This window comes from Mixophyes fleayi, chromosome 6 (genome assembly GCF_038048845.1).
Source record: "Mixophyes fleayi isolate aMixFle1 chromosome 6, aMixFle1.hap1, whole genome shotgun sequence".
NCBI classification, from domain to species: Eukaryota; Metazoa; Chordata; class Amphibia; order Anura; family Limnodynastidae; genus Mixophyes; species Mixophyes fleayi.
Window position 1 is genome coordinate 221,922,220 of NC_134407.1, and position 18,609 is coordinate 221,940,828.

The following is an 18,609-nucleotide window of genomic DNA, read 5'->3' on the forward strand; positions in this document are numbered from 1 at the left end:
TACACTTGTGTATTATACAGGTATTATACATTATACATGTGATATTATACATGTGTACTGTATTATACATGTGTATTGTATATGTGATATTATACATGTGTACTGTATTATACATGTGTATTGTATATGTGATATTATACATGTGTACTGTATTATACATGTGTATTGTATATGTGATATCATACATGTGTACTGTATTATACATGTGTATTGTATATGTGATATCATACATGTGTACTGTATTATACATGTGTATTGTATATGTGATATCATACATGTGTACTGTATTATACATGTGTATTGTATATGTGATATCATACATGTGTACTGTATTATACATGTGTATTTTATATGTGATATCATACATGTGTACTGTATTATACATGTGTATTATATATGTGATATTATACATGTGTACTGTATTATACATGTGTATTATATATGTGATATTATACATGTGTACTGTATTATATATGTGATATTATACATGTGTACTGTATTATACATGTGTATTATATATGTGATATTATACATGTGTACTGTATTATACATGTGTATTATATATGTGATATTATACATGTGTACTGTATTATATATGTGATATTATATATGTGATATTATACATGCATTTAAGCATCACCTTTGTTTCTGAGAAACTCTATCAGTCACTGTACAGAGATCAGTGCTGTAACCCACAGCAACCAGTCTGACATGTGTGTTCATTCAGCAAGTTGTGCTGTACAATGTCAGACTCTGGTTGCTGTGGGGGACATCACCTTGTGACAGGGGCACCATGGTAAACAGAGGTCCCCATGGTGTATGGAAGACACATCTTACACTATACCAGAGAGATTGGGAACTACAGGTCCTTACTAGCAGGTAATGGTGGGACTTGTAGTTCCACAGCAACAACAAGCGTTGATGATATGGGCAGTCTCCAGGGAACTCACAACCCGGAAGCCAGGTGGAACGCATATCAACACGATGAAACGCAGATCCCGGAAGTGCGCTGGAACGCATGGAGCACTAGCAGGAAGTCTGGTGGAACGCACAACCCGGAAGTGTTTTTAAAATATGTCGCCTGCAAGGGAGCAACTATTTCCTTGGGATATTTTGCCTGGGAAGCCGCTATAAGCAGCTGGTAAGTGCTTGTTTATTAGCTCACATGGATATAACTGGTCAGGTCACAGTTATATAGTTATTCCTAGTTAGGTGATGGGGGTGTCACATGACTTGTGCTCTCATGAGGTATGATCATGGCCTCACTCCCTGGCACAGATATCATAGCTAAGATAGACTGTAAGCTCTTGTGATCAGAGCCCACTCTCCTGTGCTGTACAGGACTGTGAGTTACATTGGTGTAAAAATAAACATATGATTTCCAAGGGGTACACAGAGCAGTGCAGCTTACCTGGCTGTAATGTCTTGTTATCTTTATGTCACTTCCTGTGTCTTTATGTTGCTTCATTTAGCATTCAGGGAAAATATAAACCCTTGTTCATCAGTAATCAGTGCAGGGCGAGACACTGAAACTTCCACTTTACTGCTCCATCCCTCTCTTCCTGTAGGTTACTTAGGCTGGGTACACACTATAGAAAACTTCTCCCGATGCGATATCATTAATGATTTTACCAATGACTGAAAGTCCCAATCAGCATGTAGGTTCATGGGTACATACACACACACGATTTTACTTGATTTACCTTGAGATCCCCATAGATTGTAAGCTTGTGAGCAGGGCCTTCTCACCTCTTTGTCTGTTTTACCCAGTTTGTTTATTAGTTTATTATGCTTGTCCCCAATTGTAAAGCACTACGGAATATGTTGGCGCTATATAAATAAATGATGATGATGATCTGTGCTCTCCATCTCACATAACCATCAGCTGAAAAGATGGTGACTCTGCACACTCTATAGAGTTCTATGGACACTGCCGGTCCTGAGTGCGTACACACTGCAGAATTTTCCCGACACTGTTCCATCGTTTATAGAGATTTTTAGTCCAGTTGTAAAATCAAATGAAACAATACGATGTACTTTTGAACGAAAAAACGTGATGAACATCATCATCACTATTTATTTATATAGCGCCACTAATTCCGCAGCGCTGTACAGAGAACTCACATCAGTCCCTTCCCCATTGGGGCTTACAGTCTAAATTCCTTACTACAGACAGAGAGAGACTAGGGTCAATTTGTTAGCAGCCAATTAATCTACTAGTATGTTTTTAGAGTGTGGGAGGAAACCGGAGCACCCGGAGGAAACCCACGCAAACACGGGGAGAACATACAAACTCCACACAGATAAGGCCATGGTCGGGAATTGATCTCATGACCCCAGTGTTGTAAGGCAAAAGTGCTACCACTGAACCACTGAGCCACCGTGATCGTGGCTTTGTACACACTAATGCGATATCGGACCTAACAATCATTTGTCGTGTGATTGACCTGATAGTGTAGTGTGTACCCGGCCTTACCTCAGATAGAGCCACACCTGCATATACAGTGGGCAATGTAATCTCTAAGAAGACTAATCCCTGCTCTCATACACAATCCTGTCACAGATAGGTACCAGGGGGTACTTAGCAAAGTATGTGCCCCTGCAGTGTAAATGCTGTTTTATATGTGAAGAAACGTGTTTTAGTGGGACCAATACATAGCAAATGTGGAGTTTAACATGTTTTTGAGGGTGAGGCACTCAAACGGAGGACAGGATGTTGAAATGAGATTTGCAAGGGGTCACATAGGCTCTACCCCGCTCCCTTCACCCAGAGAATAGCACTGGATTATTACAGGTGCTCAGGAGGTACAAGGAAGTCTTGGTATGATTTAAATGGGATCCATATTGTGCCATCCAGGTGCATCTAATACAGGAAAGAACATTTATATGTCCACAAATACCCATGTAATAAACTGATTAATATATAATTAAGTCCTGTTTCCCTTCACAGATCATAACCAATTTAACACTTAGATGCTAGGATAAAGGACTGTGGTGTATTTCTGGATAGAATCTCTGTTACCATATACTGAATGGAGAACATTCCTGTTTAGATATCGCCTAGCTCAGAAAACCCATTACCTAAATCTTTCTGAAATCCAGCATATCTTTACTAAGGACCCTTGTCCTTCATGTAGGGATTGACCTTGGGCGTACGTGTGACATGTCTTCTGACTCTACCTCATGTGGGTCTCCTCAGGAACTCAGGTGATCCAGATCTGTATCATCTATAACTCCTGGACCAGCTAAAGTCTACTGAGAAGAGACCAGTTATTATAAGTTACACAAGCAGTTCTCTATCAGCCAAGCTCCATACTGACCTGGGTGAAGTCTATTATCCGAGTTTCTGGTATGTGTTTAACCATCCCTCTCACCTCCTCCTTGGTCTGTAGAGATTACAGAGTAGGTGCGTTGAATTCAAGAGGATCTGTCTCCAAATGTTTGCAAAAAAAACCCGCTGGTACAGGCTTAATAAGAAAAGAACAAATGTCAACTAACTAAATATTATTACTTTACTGTCTATTGACTGCTGCCATTTCTCATGGACAAATGGGCCACAGCTACTGGTGGCCATCATATCGGTACGCTGCATTACACCTTCTGCTCGGTGGTTCGTCTTAAACCTGACAGGTCCGCGTAATGAGCTTAGAGTGTCATATAATATTGTCTTTATTTTTATTTTACTGTTTGTACTGAGACCAGGGAAAATTATGTGATGACAGGAATTCCCTCCGCTGGGTGTAGTTTGTTTGAGGCTCCAGCAGGCCCATTGAGTGAATTAAGGCAGAGATATCCCCAAGCAAGATCTGACTGCTGTAGAAGACTCTTGTAAAGACATCAGTGAAGTCAAAACTTATACATCAGAATGAACCGCTCGTGACCAAACTAGAACCCTTAAAGGGGAGGTCCACTTCTGAAGAATCCCTACTGTTAAGCCAGCGCCTGCTCTACCCTTGAGCCAGCGCCTGCTCTACCCTCGAGCCAGCGCAGACCTTGGCTTGGGATGCCACACCATTATGTGCATTCAGCACTCCTCTTAGTATGTACTTATATGGCAAGGTGATTGGACTGGCCTTTTCTCCTGTCCAATCAGCTGGCGCATACACCACAGCCACCATCCTAGTGGCATGTATACCTGAGACAGGTTCTGTCTGCTGTGCATGATAACCCTTTCCTCTTGAGGCACCAGACCAGGAATCTAATGCAGATAACGGTGGGGGCTTCCACCAACTGTCAGTATGGGAGATATATACAAGGAAATTTGGCTGTCATAATAATGTATAATTATTGTAGGGAATGGTTTTATGTAAACTTCACAGTACCGTCTTTCTGTCTCTGCAGATCATCGCACTGAAGATGGACAAGGACAGGAACGAGATGACTGAGAGGATATTAAATCTCACCCTGGAGATCATCTACCTGCTGACTGGAGAGGTGAGGGATTCTGGGAATGTCACAGTGACATCACTCTTATCTCTAATAATAAAATTGACATGTCTGGAGAACTGAGGGATTCTGGGAATGACACAGTAACGTCAAAGAATTTTCACACCGCACTGGAGAAAACAAATTATCCCTTCTAATTCTTCTGATTAGTATAATGTTATATATACTTATTTAACCATACTAGGGGGGGTGCACCTACGCAAATTAGTAATTCACAATAAACAAAGGAAGACAAGAAATGTGTATAAAGGGCACTCAATGGCTTATGTTTGTTATCTCAATTAATATAAAATATGATTTAAAGCCTTATTGATATACAATAAAAAGGAGAATTGTCGACAATTTTATTCCCCATTTATTTCCTAAACTAGCGAAATATTAAAATAGGTAAACATGAAATTGCTATAAATGAATAAAATATTAACTGTTAAAATGGCAGCATATCTCTGCCCAGCCACTTCACTACTCACTTAGATATATACTATATATTATTCAAACTTTATTTCACAATCAAATAGTTTTATTGCCATTACAACATTCTGAGTACAAATGAATGCAAGTATAGTTGCTATTATAATGCAATAAAGTATTTTTAAGTCATTTGTTGGTGTGTTTCTTTTATGAGTTCATACCCATTGACTTTTCTAAATAGATGTAAATGGAAGGAATATCTTAACCTCCACTTAATTCAAGGCATTCCAAAAAGACTTGGTATTGCTATAATTAATGCAGTACTTAATTTGATGTATTATCGTTAGTGCAAAAATTCCATATATTATTAAAATACTGGGATCCCAATGTCTCAGTGGACAATAATTAATCTACATTGTCCCTTTTATTGGGACTTATAGCCTTGTGATTAGCTTACTGATCTATCTATAAGGTATTAGTACGCCTTCAATTCCCTTTAGTGCCCAGAAGTTCATAATTCACTTTTAAGCCATGTGATTTATATGTCTCACTTCACTAAAAAAACCCTGCAGTTAACTCATTAGATAATTGTCCACTATGAGGTTAATTACCTGGGACAGATAGTTAATTCAAGCTGTTGGTGTAACTTAGAAAAGCACATACGCTGGAGTCTATGCCTCAATTAGCAGTGATTCCCACACATAGTCCCCTATGCTAGACACTGCAGTCCTATATGTAACTGGCTTATTCTGTTTTGAAGGATTCATTAATTCCCTCAATTCATATCTCTGTTGTTCAGAGGTTGATTTGTCTTTTCAAAGTAACGGATTCGAATTGATCTAACTTACCAGTAAACTGCAGTTATCTCATTGTTGGGTATTCACTAAAGGGTTATTGTCTCAAGCTAATCCTCTTACTAGAAACACACACGCTGCCATAACACATTCATTCAGTTGTCCATATTCATATATTATCCCCCTAGATAATCGGTATAGCAGCCAGCATTGAGGATCAATTAACAAGATTAAGGTAAATCTAGTGAATAAGCAAACGTGGCGTCCGCCGACACGCTTTATCAAGACCAAATCTGCAGTTTACTGGCTGGGTGGGGGCAGACGCCCCCTTGTGCCGCAGCCCAGCCTGTCCCTGGGAAGGAATGGTATTTACGGACTAACATGACCATGACTAATTCTGTGAGGAAGGAATGGTATCTGGGCTCCATCCACAGTGAAGGACTAACATGACCATGGCTAATTCTGTGAGGAAGTAATGGTATCTGGGCTCCATCCACAGTGAAGGACTAACATGACCATGGCTAATTCTGTGAGGAAGAAATGGTATCTGGGCTCCATCCACAGTGAAGGACTAACATGACCATGGCTAATTCTGTGAGGAAGTAATGGTATCTGGGCTCCATCCACAGTGAAGGACTAACATGACCATGGCTAATTCTGTGAGGAAGGAATGGTATATGGGCTTCATCTACAGTGAGGGACTAACATGACCATGACTACTTCTGTGAGGAAGGAATAGTATCTGGGCTTCATCCACAGTGAAGGACTAACATGACCATGACTATTTCTGTGAAGAAGGAATGGTGTCTGTGCTTCATCCACAGTGAGGGACTGACATGACCATGACTAATTCTGTGAAGAAGGAATAGTATCTGGGCTTCATCCACAGTGAAGGACTAACATGACCATGACTAATTCTGTGAGGAAAGAATGGTGTCTGGCCTACATCCAAAGAGAAGCGGCTCCTAGCACGGTAGGGATACATGGAATCCGTAGAGGCATGGTACCCACAATGATGAGGGTAAATTTAATCAACAGAGTAAAAATTGCACCTGGTAGTGATAAATTTAACCCACAAGGCAGGGGAAGATGGGACCCCCAGATGACTGGATAGATAGAGTTTACAGAGACAGAGGAAAATGGATGCCGAAGACTTAGGGGTAGATTGAGAGGTAGAGGGAACCAACAGAGGCAGGGGAAATATGGAACCTACAGAAGAAGGAAGAGATGCAACCTACAGGGGAAAGGTGGTGCACACAGGGGCAAGGAAAATGGAACCTGTAGAGGTTGTTTGAAGGAGATGTGGGCAGCCACTGAGCAAAGGTAGGTAGAACTTATAGGGCAGGAAAATATGGACCCGAATGAGCCATAAAGACCGATGGTTTAGTGCAATATTTAATATCTGCTAATAAAGGTCTACATTCTCTTTATTTGCACAGTTGTAGTCATTCGTTTCTCCCTCAATCCATAGGATTGTAAAGTTGTGAAGCAGTCGGGGGAACTCATCACACACACCAGCAACGCACACACGTCAGAAAGACCCTCCGGTGACCAAAGCCACGTCGTGGAGAGAAATCGCGACCAACAGATTTTAGAACTAGCCAAGATCCTCCACCCACTGAACGGAGAGGTGAGCACTGCTGGGAACGGGCCATTAGACAATTAAATATTCTGATTAAACCAAACATAGAGTCCTGATAATAACTGTGATTGCTCTGTTTGTCAGGTTTCTAAAGGGCAGGATGATATTGTAGTCTCTTTATCTGTGGAGAAACTGGATTCCAAGGAACCACTCAAGGATCCGCAAAACAACAAAATGGTGGAGAATCACCAGCCTCTCAGGCTGCTGGGTAAGATGTGTATAAATTGTTAAAAAGAACCTATAAGCTCCTATTTTTTTGCAGTGTATTAGTAGACTTATAGAGATCTATGGACGTTATCAAAGTACTGTCTGACAAGGAAACTGAAATATGTAAATTGATCTGAAGACTGTAGAAATACCATTAAATACTTAGAATAGTATAAACTGGCTGGTTGTGGATGTGAGCAGATGTGTTACGCCTGAGCTCGCTGTGTGATATCCTGGACTCGTTAAGACGATCTCCAGCCCTTACAAAGTTCTGCTGTTGACCCACCTGAACTCGATATAGTGAAGACAGGGCCTAAGTGTTAGCTGGGCACGGCAGAGAAGCTGGTTCTATCACACCAACTGTGGGAGATCAATAACCCAGTTAATATAAATATTTAGGATTATAGTCCTCTTTCTTAACTAGTATCTGGGGTGCAACCCTAAACACCAATATAGCATTGCACATAAAGAAAACAGGAGTTTATTAGCAAGGTGCACTGGATGTCCCTTTAAATATTGGTTATAGATGTCACAGAACGTCCATTTAAAACATAACTTTTATTCATATTAATTCTTAAAAAAAACTGAGCTGCGAAATATTAAAATAGTATAGTGCAAGTGCAAAAACAAAAAAAAAATGATTAAAATAACTGGGTGCACTTCATCTATTCTCTTGTATTAAATGGGGTTGAAGGTATATAGCAGGTTCTATGCTATCCAGGATAACACATCCTTGGGTATGTTCCAATAAATTTCTAATCAGTGTTCCTTTGTTATACACTGGATCAATACTGGGGTACTTGCCGCTTATAATTCCAGAAACAAAATTAATCACTGACAAATATAGGACGAACATGACATGAATTCACTGGTATAGAGAGGTTGGCTTCTCCCCAATTGTATAGACGGTATTAAGGTGCCTATATATATATATGAGAATGCTAACTCTTCCACAGGTCTCCTTTGTTTATTTATTTTTTAAGTATTTGCAGTGGAGGCCCAATGCTCAGACTCGGCTTGGTTCCTCTGCTCAGGTGCTTGAATTCTAACCCCTGGAGGAATTTCTTATAGACACAAAGCTGAATGCATGCACCTCCTCTTTATAAGGTCTTTTGAAATTTCAGCCATCGCCTACCTCTGGATGCTATGCTAAGTAGCTCTTGTTGTACAGGGTAGGATTGTGGTGCAGGGTTCTGCGTCTGGATCACCGGCTCCGATGTGTGACAGCATGTGTGTGGATCGGAAGTTAGAGTACTTTTTTTTTTAGCGGTTTCTTAATTGTTTTTTTTCTTTCTACAAAAGTCAGTAAAAATGTTTTTCTTTGACCCCCGTTAAATCAATCTGTGCCTAGCTTTGCTGGTTGATGGATGACCCAGAAAATGCACAGGGTGGAAACATCACACGAAAGCTTTAAATTGAAAGTAAAGGTAGCACGGTGGCTCAGTGTTTAGCACTTCTGCCTCTCAGCACTGGGGTCATGAGTTCAATTCCCGACCATGGCCTTATCTGTGTGGAGTTTGTATGTTCTCCCCGTATTTGCGTGGGTTTCCTCCGGGTGCTTCGGTTTCCTCCAACACTCCAAAAACATACTGGTAGGATAATTGGCTGCCATCAAATTGACTTTAATCTCTCTGTCTGTGTGTATTAGGGAATTAAGACTAAGCTCCACAGGGGCAGGGACTGATGTGAGTGCGTTCTCTGTACTGCGCTACAGAATTAGTGGCGCTATATAAATAGCTGATGATGATGAAAGGTAGAAGTACACTAAGAAAAGAGACGTTTCAGCTCTTTACTCGACCTCTAAATCTTGAACCTTATTTCAATGGACTTCTTCAAATCTAACTTTTCTTCGCTGGTTTGAAAAAAAAAATCATTATTTGTATCGAAAGAAATTGAGATAAGTCTGGTTCACTGAAGATTTTATTGTTTAATGTATGTAAGGAGTTTTCAAAACATGCCTGTGTCTAATTCATTAATTATGTTTAATTTCATAGTTTTTAGATATCTTGTAAAGTGACTTCTGTTGTTAGTACATAAAAAAGATGGATCTACTTGATTTTGTATTGACAGAATTTATACATAATGATAGTATATGTTGTGTCATCCGCATTGACCATTAGATTGATGAGCTTTCAGAGGAGAACATTGCAATGAATTTTTAGGTGGTGGTATTCAGAAATACCTCTGCAGCTCAATAAAACACCATCTTCCAGTTGTGTTTAGGTAGTTCAGTGGTTCACCAGCACAGAAACATTTAAGTAGTTAGTTAATGTGGTTTGCATCACCTTCTTGACTGAGAGATGGTGATGTTGTACAACACCCACAATTGACTATTTTTATTTGATAGTTATTTTAGTTCTAAATGCACATTGATACAGCTGGATTTAGGTCAGATTCTTTGAAATTTCGGAACATATGAAGAATATCTGCTGTATAATGTGCTCAAAATTGAAAAATATCTCCCTTTTGAACAATGAGAAACCATTGTCAAATTTGAAAATTGCCTTGTATCCATATTAATTTAATCCTGAATAACTGAATGGATCTGCAGCACATGTGAAAAGGTCTTTATCAAAGAAGTGGAGGACACAGATCCAAGAATACTTCCACAGTTGATTGTAGGACACAGGACATAGTGGAAGTTGACAAAGGAGTAAGGTACAGGACTAAGAGATCTTCATGATAGATTGCGTTTAAAGGCATGGAGGTTTCAGGTCCAATAGTAATTTCATGATGGAGTGGAGGACACAAATCCGATAGAACAGCAACAGTAACGGCATTGAAGCAACCACATAGGACTTAATTTGTTATGTCCAAGAGACCAAAGCAATGAAATAAAGGATAATACAAAACAAAATGTACAGTAAAGTGGAGGACACAGGTTTGAGTGGGCATACAGGATAGGTGAAGAATACCTGGGTAGGTAGAGGGCACCTTTGTCAGCCATGGATTTTGGTGAGCATAGGTCAATTAACCAGCCTCAAAGGGTAAAGGGCAGAGCTCCAGAAGATTATTATATATAATAGTAAGTAAAAAGGTAAAATATAAGAGATCAGCCATTTCATGTACATGCATTTTTCTGTATGTGTATGTTGGTTATATATGCTAAGTCACATGAAGATGTACAAATTTGCAATTTCCTAATGATCGTAGGTACAAACTAGTTAAGTTGCTTTATAAGGTCATAGATTAAACAACCCCAGTCTACTTAAAGTCAGGTAACAGTGGTTCAAGTTTAATCCTACCTTTCTTTCCAACAGATATATCGGAGTCCAGCAACACAAATGGAGGGTTTCAAACCGAAGTGTCATCACAAGATTGTGTAACTGAAGATGGCATTAATTGCAAAACACAATCAGCATTCCCAGAACCATACAGCATAGATACGACCATTTCTGTAAAAAATACACCTAGGGACTCAATCTCCTGTCATGAAGGAAAGACACAAAATCCATCTACTCATATTAAGGAGGAATCAGTCTCATGTGATGGAGGAAACCTCACAGACACTGACATTTATACACCCACAGATCATACACAATATACATCTCATATTAAGGAGGAATCAGCCTCCTGTGAAGGAGGAAACCTCACAGACACTGACATTTATACACCCACAGATCATACACAATATACATCTACTCATATTAAGGAGGAATCAGCCTCATGTGATGGAGGAAACCTCACAGACACTGACATTTATACACCCATGGGTCATACACAAGATACATCTATTTATAGCCAAGATGAATCGGTCTACTTTGAAGAAGGAAATGTAACCGATACAGTCATTTATACACCCACAGGTCATACACAGACAGAATATAAATCTCCTCATATTATGGAGAAATCAGTCTTGTGTAAAGAAGGAATAGTCATGTCCCCTAACTTTTATACACCAATAGATCATGCACAACATTTATCTAGTACTGTTAAAAAGGTATCAGCCTCATGCGGGGGGGTAAAACTGTATTCTCACACAGAACATGTGCAGACACAATATACACCTCATTTTGAGAAACACATTATAGGTACCACTAATACATTCGTGAAAAACACAAACTCGTCTTTAACGTGTACTGAATTTGCAAATAATTTGAATAACGTATGGGACTCCGTAGATCATCAAACAAATTATATGAATCTCAATATGCAGAATAGAATTCATGAAGGAAACAAGTCAACCTGTTTGGATTGTGGAAAATGTTTTAAACGGAAAGCACAGCTCAAAATACACCAGAGAATTCACACAGGAGAGAAGCCATATTCCTGCTCTGAATGTGGGAAGTGTTTTACTCGGAGGACACAACTTGTCGTACATCAAAAAATTCATAGAGGAGAGAAGCCGTTTGCATGCTCCGAATGTGACAAATTCTTTACCAGTAATTCCAATCTCGTTATACATCTAAGGACGCACACGGGGGAGAAACCATATTCCTGCTCCTATTGTGGGAAAGGTTTTACCCGAAAATCGCAGCTCAATATTCATCAGCGAATTCACACCGGTGAAAAACCCTATTCCTGCTTGGAATGCGGAAAATGCTTTACCCAGTACGCCCAACTCGCAACCCACCAAATAATCCACACCGGAGAAAAATCCTTTGCGTGTTCTCAATGCGGAAAACGCTTTACCACAAATTCAAATCGTGTTCGACATCAGTTGACCCACTCGCGAGGAAAATCGTTTTCTTGTTCTGAGTGTGGAAAGTGTTTTGAACAAAAGACGAGTCTGGATATCCATTTGAGGCTTCACTCAGCAGAAAAACATGATGGTGTTTCATTAATGTAGTAAAAAAAAAATTTCAGCTTTCAGCTGGTTATCATATAAATGGCCAGAGACATGCAGAAGATCAGTGACCCTCAAAACTATGGGGTTGAGTAGAAGTTGTAGTTCTAAGGTGCAAATAAAGTGGGCTGTTGCTGACCAGCATAAGTGTGGTACGTTTTCATAGAAAAGAGGTGGAGTTTGCAGTAATTGGGTATAGTTGCTGATGCACTAGTTTGGGCCATAATGTCTAGCACAAATCAATTCTAGTTGACTACCAACTTTTATTTAAAATTTGGGCCCAGGAATCGGTCTCTTGGCGTAACAGAGAAATACCGGGTGGGCTTGACTAGTATCCAGTGTGTCATTACTGGCTAATATCAAGTCCTGCATGGTGCGTGGTCCGCAGAGTTAATCTCCCTGCCCAGTAAGTGAGATATGCATCACATCACAATAGTTCTGACAACACTATCCTTATCCTCAATCTTGCCACCTCTTAGTGGTGCACAATACGTTCTGTATGACTCTTTGCAAGCCAGCTCCACATTAGAATCAGCTAGTGATTACAATTCCATCCATGTATGAGATTCATATGATATATCCCCGTGCATTAGCCATTTCCTTATGCCTCAAACTAACAAATCCTTATGTTCAACGATACCTCCAACATATGCCAACCAGGTATTGGTTTCAAGATAATAAAATTAATATTTATTTTTATTTTATCTTATTTTATTTGTATTTCCACTTGTATTTGTATTTCTATATAATTTTCGATTATATCTCATATTTCCCATTCACTACTGTACCCATGTGCAACCTATATAAAGCATGGACATTTCATCACAATGGTATGAATCAACTACCGATTATATCCAGACTAACAAGTTACAATAAATCAGTATAAATGGTTTGATATAATCCCGGCTAAGACTACTCAATGAGCACATCGTGCTAGAACCAATCACCAGTAAGCGTGCAGTATTTAAACAAGTCAGCCCATCGGAAGCGCTCTCACACGAGCATTGAGAAAGTCACCTAGGTGACGAAACGTGTTGGACAATAGGACCCACTTCCGGTACCGAACTTCTGGTCTACATGCGTGCTTTCCAGGCTGGAACGCACGCCGTTTACACTCCTCCAGATTGCTTCTTGTACTCGCAATCACCCAGACCGTCTGCATTGGACAAACGGACACCCTATTTTCTTCATTCCAGGAGCCCCTACAGATCCTGCTAGATCTGGGCACGCTTTCATCCCTTCCTCCCAGACGTGACCCATATTTGGAGTTAACAACCGCAAGTATAGACTTTGGTCTACAGTATCTAATAAGACTTTACCTTTACTCATTGATGCCGCTTTATGTGATATAAGTACTGGACTGGCGAATCCCACTCCAGCGATATCTGTGTGATGACAATTGTTTATATTTGCCTATATTAAACTTGATGTTTTTACCTACCTATGATCTATCAATCACTGACATATATCGATATAAGCGCTGATTTCTTTCCTTTGTGATGAACTGTGTAAGGTCCGGCACTATTTTCTCCTCGGTAACGCAGCTACAATATGTTCTGGGTTAAAGCTGTAGCTAGTACACCAACGTTCATGTGCTCCAGTTATGACAATCAGGCTCTGGGTTCAGGAATTAATAGTGCCATGGACTCAAGGTGCTTCTCTGGATCAAAAAACATGCTTTATCTAAAAAAAATTGATGAATGTCCACAAAAATAATAATATAAAATTGAAAATGCGCCAATTGAGGTTATAGTGATAGGAGTTAGAACAGAGGGTATTCTTATAGCTAGTTTATAACAACCTTCGTCCCCACAACCAAACAGAAAAGGATTCGGCCGCATCCTAGGAATTTTGGCTACTGATATGTAGATTGATCCCCACTGGCTCCTTTCAGCCAGCCGTGCATCCATAAGTGCTGGCTTGCCACCCAGTCAGGCAGAGCTGTGACTCCAACTTGCAGACAACTGTGTGATGCTTATTAGAGCTCATTAGTGCAAGGTGTAGACTAAACGCATTATACAACTAAATTTGAGAGAAAGCAGTGTGACCATAATTGGTGAACCAGAATGATTAGTTCTGGTAATGAAGGATGAAAAACCGGGACACACGTGAGCCCTAGACCTTCAGTGGCTTTTGCCCTATTCGCGGCATTTTTTATGTCTAAATTCTTACTATAGGTAATTTCCTGAGCCTAAAATAGGGGAAGACAGAGGACAATAATTTGTATTCCTCTATGTAGACAATATACATACTGTTGTGATACTGGAGTTTTCTGGATGCATTTATGAATGTTACAAAATAACATTGCTTAGTATATCATGGAATTGTGCTACTGATCTTGTAATGAGCGACACCAACACTTTCCATTCCTGCATTTATATATATATATAAATTGTATTGTTAGCTACAAGCTGAACGCAGCATCTTCCAAAAGACAGGTCCTGCATAGCATTTTTAGGATAGACTGCAATGATATCTTTCTTTGACCTTGATACTTCTGCCAGGTGGACACTCTCTGTTCTCCTTCTCTCACTCTTGTACCCAAAACAGGGAGTGACTTGTAAACAAGTTTTTATTAACTGCATCAAATACATACAGTAATATATAAATACACACAGTCAAAATAAACATCCTACGCAGAAGATAATTGCAAACAAAATGAGATTTGTTACAGTGCAATCTTTATAGTTCAATGCAAGTGTACAGTAAACAAGAAGGAATAAAAAACATTTTGATGCCCAATTTTTATTTTAATATTTAAATTTGGAGGGAAAGGAAGGTGGGAGGTTCCTCCCGGGACAATGCTGTGAGAATAAAAGAATTGGTGGCTTTAGATGGGTTCCCTCACTGAGTGGTCTAACATTAGGTGGTGTTAGGAAGTCCACTACTAAATAACAGGCGTGACTCCACCAGATCTCAACCTTCTAAATGAGAATACAACGGAATCTAGACAAAGCTTTCAATGCAACCAGTGAATGATATGTAAAGTCCCCCCTTGTTCAGGACAGTATATCAGCTGTTTGATTACAATGGTCAAACAGAATGAGTTTTTACCTATCCAATATCTAGAAAGATTAGAATATCAGTCAAAATCTGAACTTGACGGACAACGTTTTGAGCCTCATATTTCATATTCCTTCCAACATTTGAGCACATTAAACTATTAACACTCAATCTTTCAAATCATATCTCTTTATATACTTATGTACCTTTGTCACCAAATAACATGCTCAATGCTGTTTAGACACTTTTATTGCATTTTTAATAGTCTCTTGAAACTGTAGGTGTAATTTGCTGTTTGTCTATTACATTGTGTAATTTTAATGGATTCCGCTTTGACATTTGTGTTTTACCTCCTGTCGGAAATGTTACAGAAAATAAAATGATCAGGATTATACATTCATGTGTCAGTGTCTTTAAAAATCTAGTTTGATGGGGGGGGGGGGGGGGGGGAAATTGTGGTGTAATTGCAGTCTGTTATATTTACCGGTATGAATTATGATAACGCCTAGACTACCTCTGAATTAGGTAAGAACATACAATACCTTATAGGATGGTGTAACGAAGCTGCTATCCTCAGCGCTTTCCTCCAGTATTTCCTCCTTTGATGGTGCTCAACTGACAGCAATCCATTTTAGGGATGCTGTCAAGTGAGCACCCAAATAGGCATTTACATTATAGATGTTCCCTTTAACTCCCTGTGACCTCTTTTTCAGGCTCATTACTTATTCATCATGTCTGCCGCTAGTCTATTTAAACTCACTCAGGCTGTATTGTCAGGCCTGAGCAACAGGTTGTGTTACTGTAGGTTGTAAACAGCATTACTCTGTCTCGGCTAACACTCGAGCAGCTTGTTCTTGAGACTGTTTGCTAGTGACCTGTTATACATTTCAGAACCATTTCTGTTATCCCCGACCGTGACTTGGAGATTATCCGTGATTGCTGTCTTGTCCTTTTTGTAAAGTCAGCTGTTCCTTAGTGAGACTGTGACTTGGGGCAGTGACATGTGGGATCACTGCGGTAAAGCATCATAAACGCCGGGACTTGCCAGCCTCAATCACTAGCAGCTCGGAGGGTTCACTTCCGACATGTTTGCTACAGATGGATAAAGATATCCGGTTGTTAATTGTAATTTAAAGGACAATAAAAACCTAAATTACACAGTGATATTTCAATAAAATACTGTTATGTATGAATACAAATTAAAGTGTTTATCAATCGTTTAGTTTCAAATTGCCATATTGTCTTTGAGAAAGTCTGAGAATCAGACGAAACGCGTCAGTCAGGCTTGTATTATCCATTCCAGCATCCTATTTCACGCTTGTGAGGATTATTCTACAACAACAAGACGGCTGGTTATTAAATTGTTGATAAGACGGTACAACTTGTTGAGAATTGATCTACTGGACGACGGTACAGACTACTTTATCCAGCTCTGATGCGCAGACTCCCTGCGAGACAGAGTTTCATGACGCACACAGCCGGCTGATTACAGTTCACTTCTGTCAGCATTTGTGAGATGTGTTTATATACAAGAAAACTTTGATAGGCTCACGGCGCCTCGAACTCCATGAAGTATATTATTTGATTTTTCAGCCTCGCTAATGTTCAAGAGAGTCATCCTAATTGGCGATCAGAGGTGGTATTTATCTGAGGTCTGATATCCATTTTATTCATACACAGCCAAAAAGACTTCTCAAGGTATAACTATAACCAGTAGCTACTTGGCCATACAATACTAATGATCTGGATCTGGAGGTGCCATAGGTTTGCAATTAATGAATCTCATGATATCATATTAAGTGTACACTGTAGCATATGCCAATAACTAAACACTCTGAACATTGTGGTCATTGTTTTTAGAACTACTCTGTCCCCATAGACTATTACTTTCTTGGTATACCGTCAGTATATTAATATATATTTTATATTTGCTTTCGATATACAACCAAATTGAGCCCGCTCTTTTTTTTTTTACTTTTCACGTATCAATCGTTTAGCTAGCCTAGTTGATCTAATTAGTCTTTTATTAATGAAGATATGAGATATAACATGCAGATGGGACTAATGTATCAATTAAAACAAGTTAATGCACTTACACCCTGTGCTGACGTCAGTTGACAAAGGTAGTTATTTGATTTAACTTACATGTTTTGAATTGGCTTATCATGTTACCAAGTACTGTAGGGAGTACAATTCTTTGGACTAGTCTCTCCCTCTGTACAGGTCCATATTGTGTCTGAAGTTCATTGTCCTAGAAGTTGATGCGTCTGCCTGATCTTCCCTGGGTTTTCTTTCTACCAATCAGTTACTGGCTTGGAGGGGAAATTAAGGTTTGGTCAAAGCTGCTATGTGGCTGCGGGTCAGCAGTACGGTATAGGGGCTGAGGCTTCGGTGACGATACTGAGGTCTACGGATGAGCCAGGAAGGGATAGTCCCAAAAGAGCTGTGAGTCCCAGGTCAAGACCAGCGAACATTTCCAAGTGGTAGCAAACAAAACATTCAAGCAAAGATTTGGGTCAGGTAATTCCTATTTATAGTCCCAAATAAGATCCAAAGTGGATTCTTCAGAGGCAGTACTGGTCGCCGGGCAAGTGTAAAGCCATTTCCACTATTTCTAACATGTCACTGTAGAGAGAAGAGGAGGATTCTTATATCTGAAGCTGGAGAATGAAGGAACAAAGAGGTGAATTTACTAAACTGCAATCAGGCATCCACCCCAACATTCTACTGAAAGTGCACTAACAAAAGTGATCAATGATCTACTTACTGCAAAGTCTAAGGGATATATTTACTAAACTGCGGGTTTAAAAAGTGGAGATGTTGCCTATAGCAACCAGATTCTAGTTATTTATTTAGTGCATTCTACAAAATGACAGCTAGAATCTGATTGGTTGCTATAGGCAACATCTCTACTTTTTCAAACTCACAGTTTAGTAAATATACCCCAAAGGGTATTGGGTGGGGATATGAGGGCACAAGTTTCCTATCCATGGGTTTTGGAATGTGGGTGAAGGAGAGACCACCATAACTGTGTAGAATGGATACAGTATCAGGTCAGAGGGGTTCCTGACTAACACCAAATACAGGAGGTAGTAATAGAGCAATATTTTAAATAATACAAAACATGTTACAATGAAAGGTAAGCAGAATAAAAACAAAGGGAGCAGTATGAATGATGGACAATGTAAGATCACAGGTTCTCCACATAACTAAAACGTGTCCTCCAATGCTTAACCTGACCACTAGACCACTAGCAAGGGTAATAGGGATGATCTGACAGGGACCAGGGTGATTGAGTTGCTACCCTGGCACACATCATT

The 18,609-nt window shown here is 39.7% G+C and overlaps 1 protein-coding gene across 1 annotated transcript; it reads left to right on the forward strand.

Moving 5' to 3' along the window:
* The first annotated feature begins 1,076 nt into the window (after positions 1-1,076).
* On the forward strand, positions 1,077-12,858 carry LOC142159832 (uncharacterized). Its single transcript, XM_075214614.1, has 5 exons — positions 1,077-1,141; positions 4,342-4,434; positions 7,123-7,281; positions 7,378-7,501; positions 10,761-12,858. The coding sequence occupies exons 2-5, from the start codon at positions 4,357-4,359 to the stop codon at positions 12,287-12,289; spliced, it is 1,890 nt and encodes a 629-aa protein (XP_075070715.1). The 5' UTR covers positions 1,077-1,141; positions 4,342-4,356; the 3' UTR covers positions 12,290-12,858.
* Positions 12,859-18,609: the final 5,751 nt, after the last annotated feature.

Bases quoted from the DNA above. Each gene is read 5' to 3' on its own strand.
- LOC142159832 (XM_075214614.1), top strand. From the start codon at position 4,357: ATGGACAAGGACAGGAACGAGATGACTGAGAGGATATTAAATCTCACC. The intron at 7,282-7,377 runs GTGAGCACTGCT...TCTGTTTGTCAG, and splicing joins TCCACCCACTGAACGGAGAG to GTTTCTAAAGGGCAGGATGA. The intron at 7,502-10,760 runs GTAAGATGTGTA...TCTTTCCAACAG, and splicing joins CCAGCCTCTCAGGCTGCTGG to ATATATCGGAGTCCAGCAAC.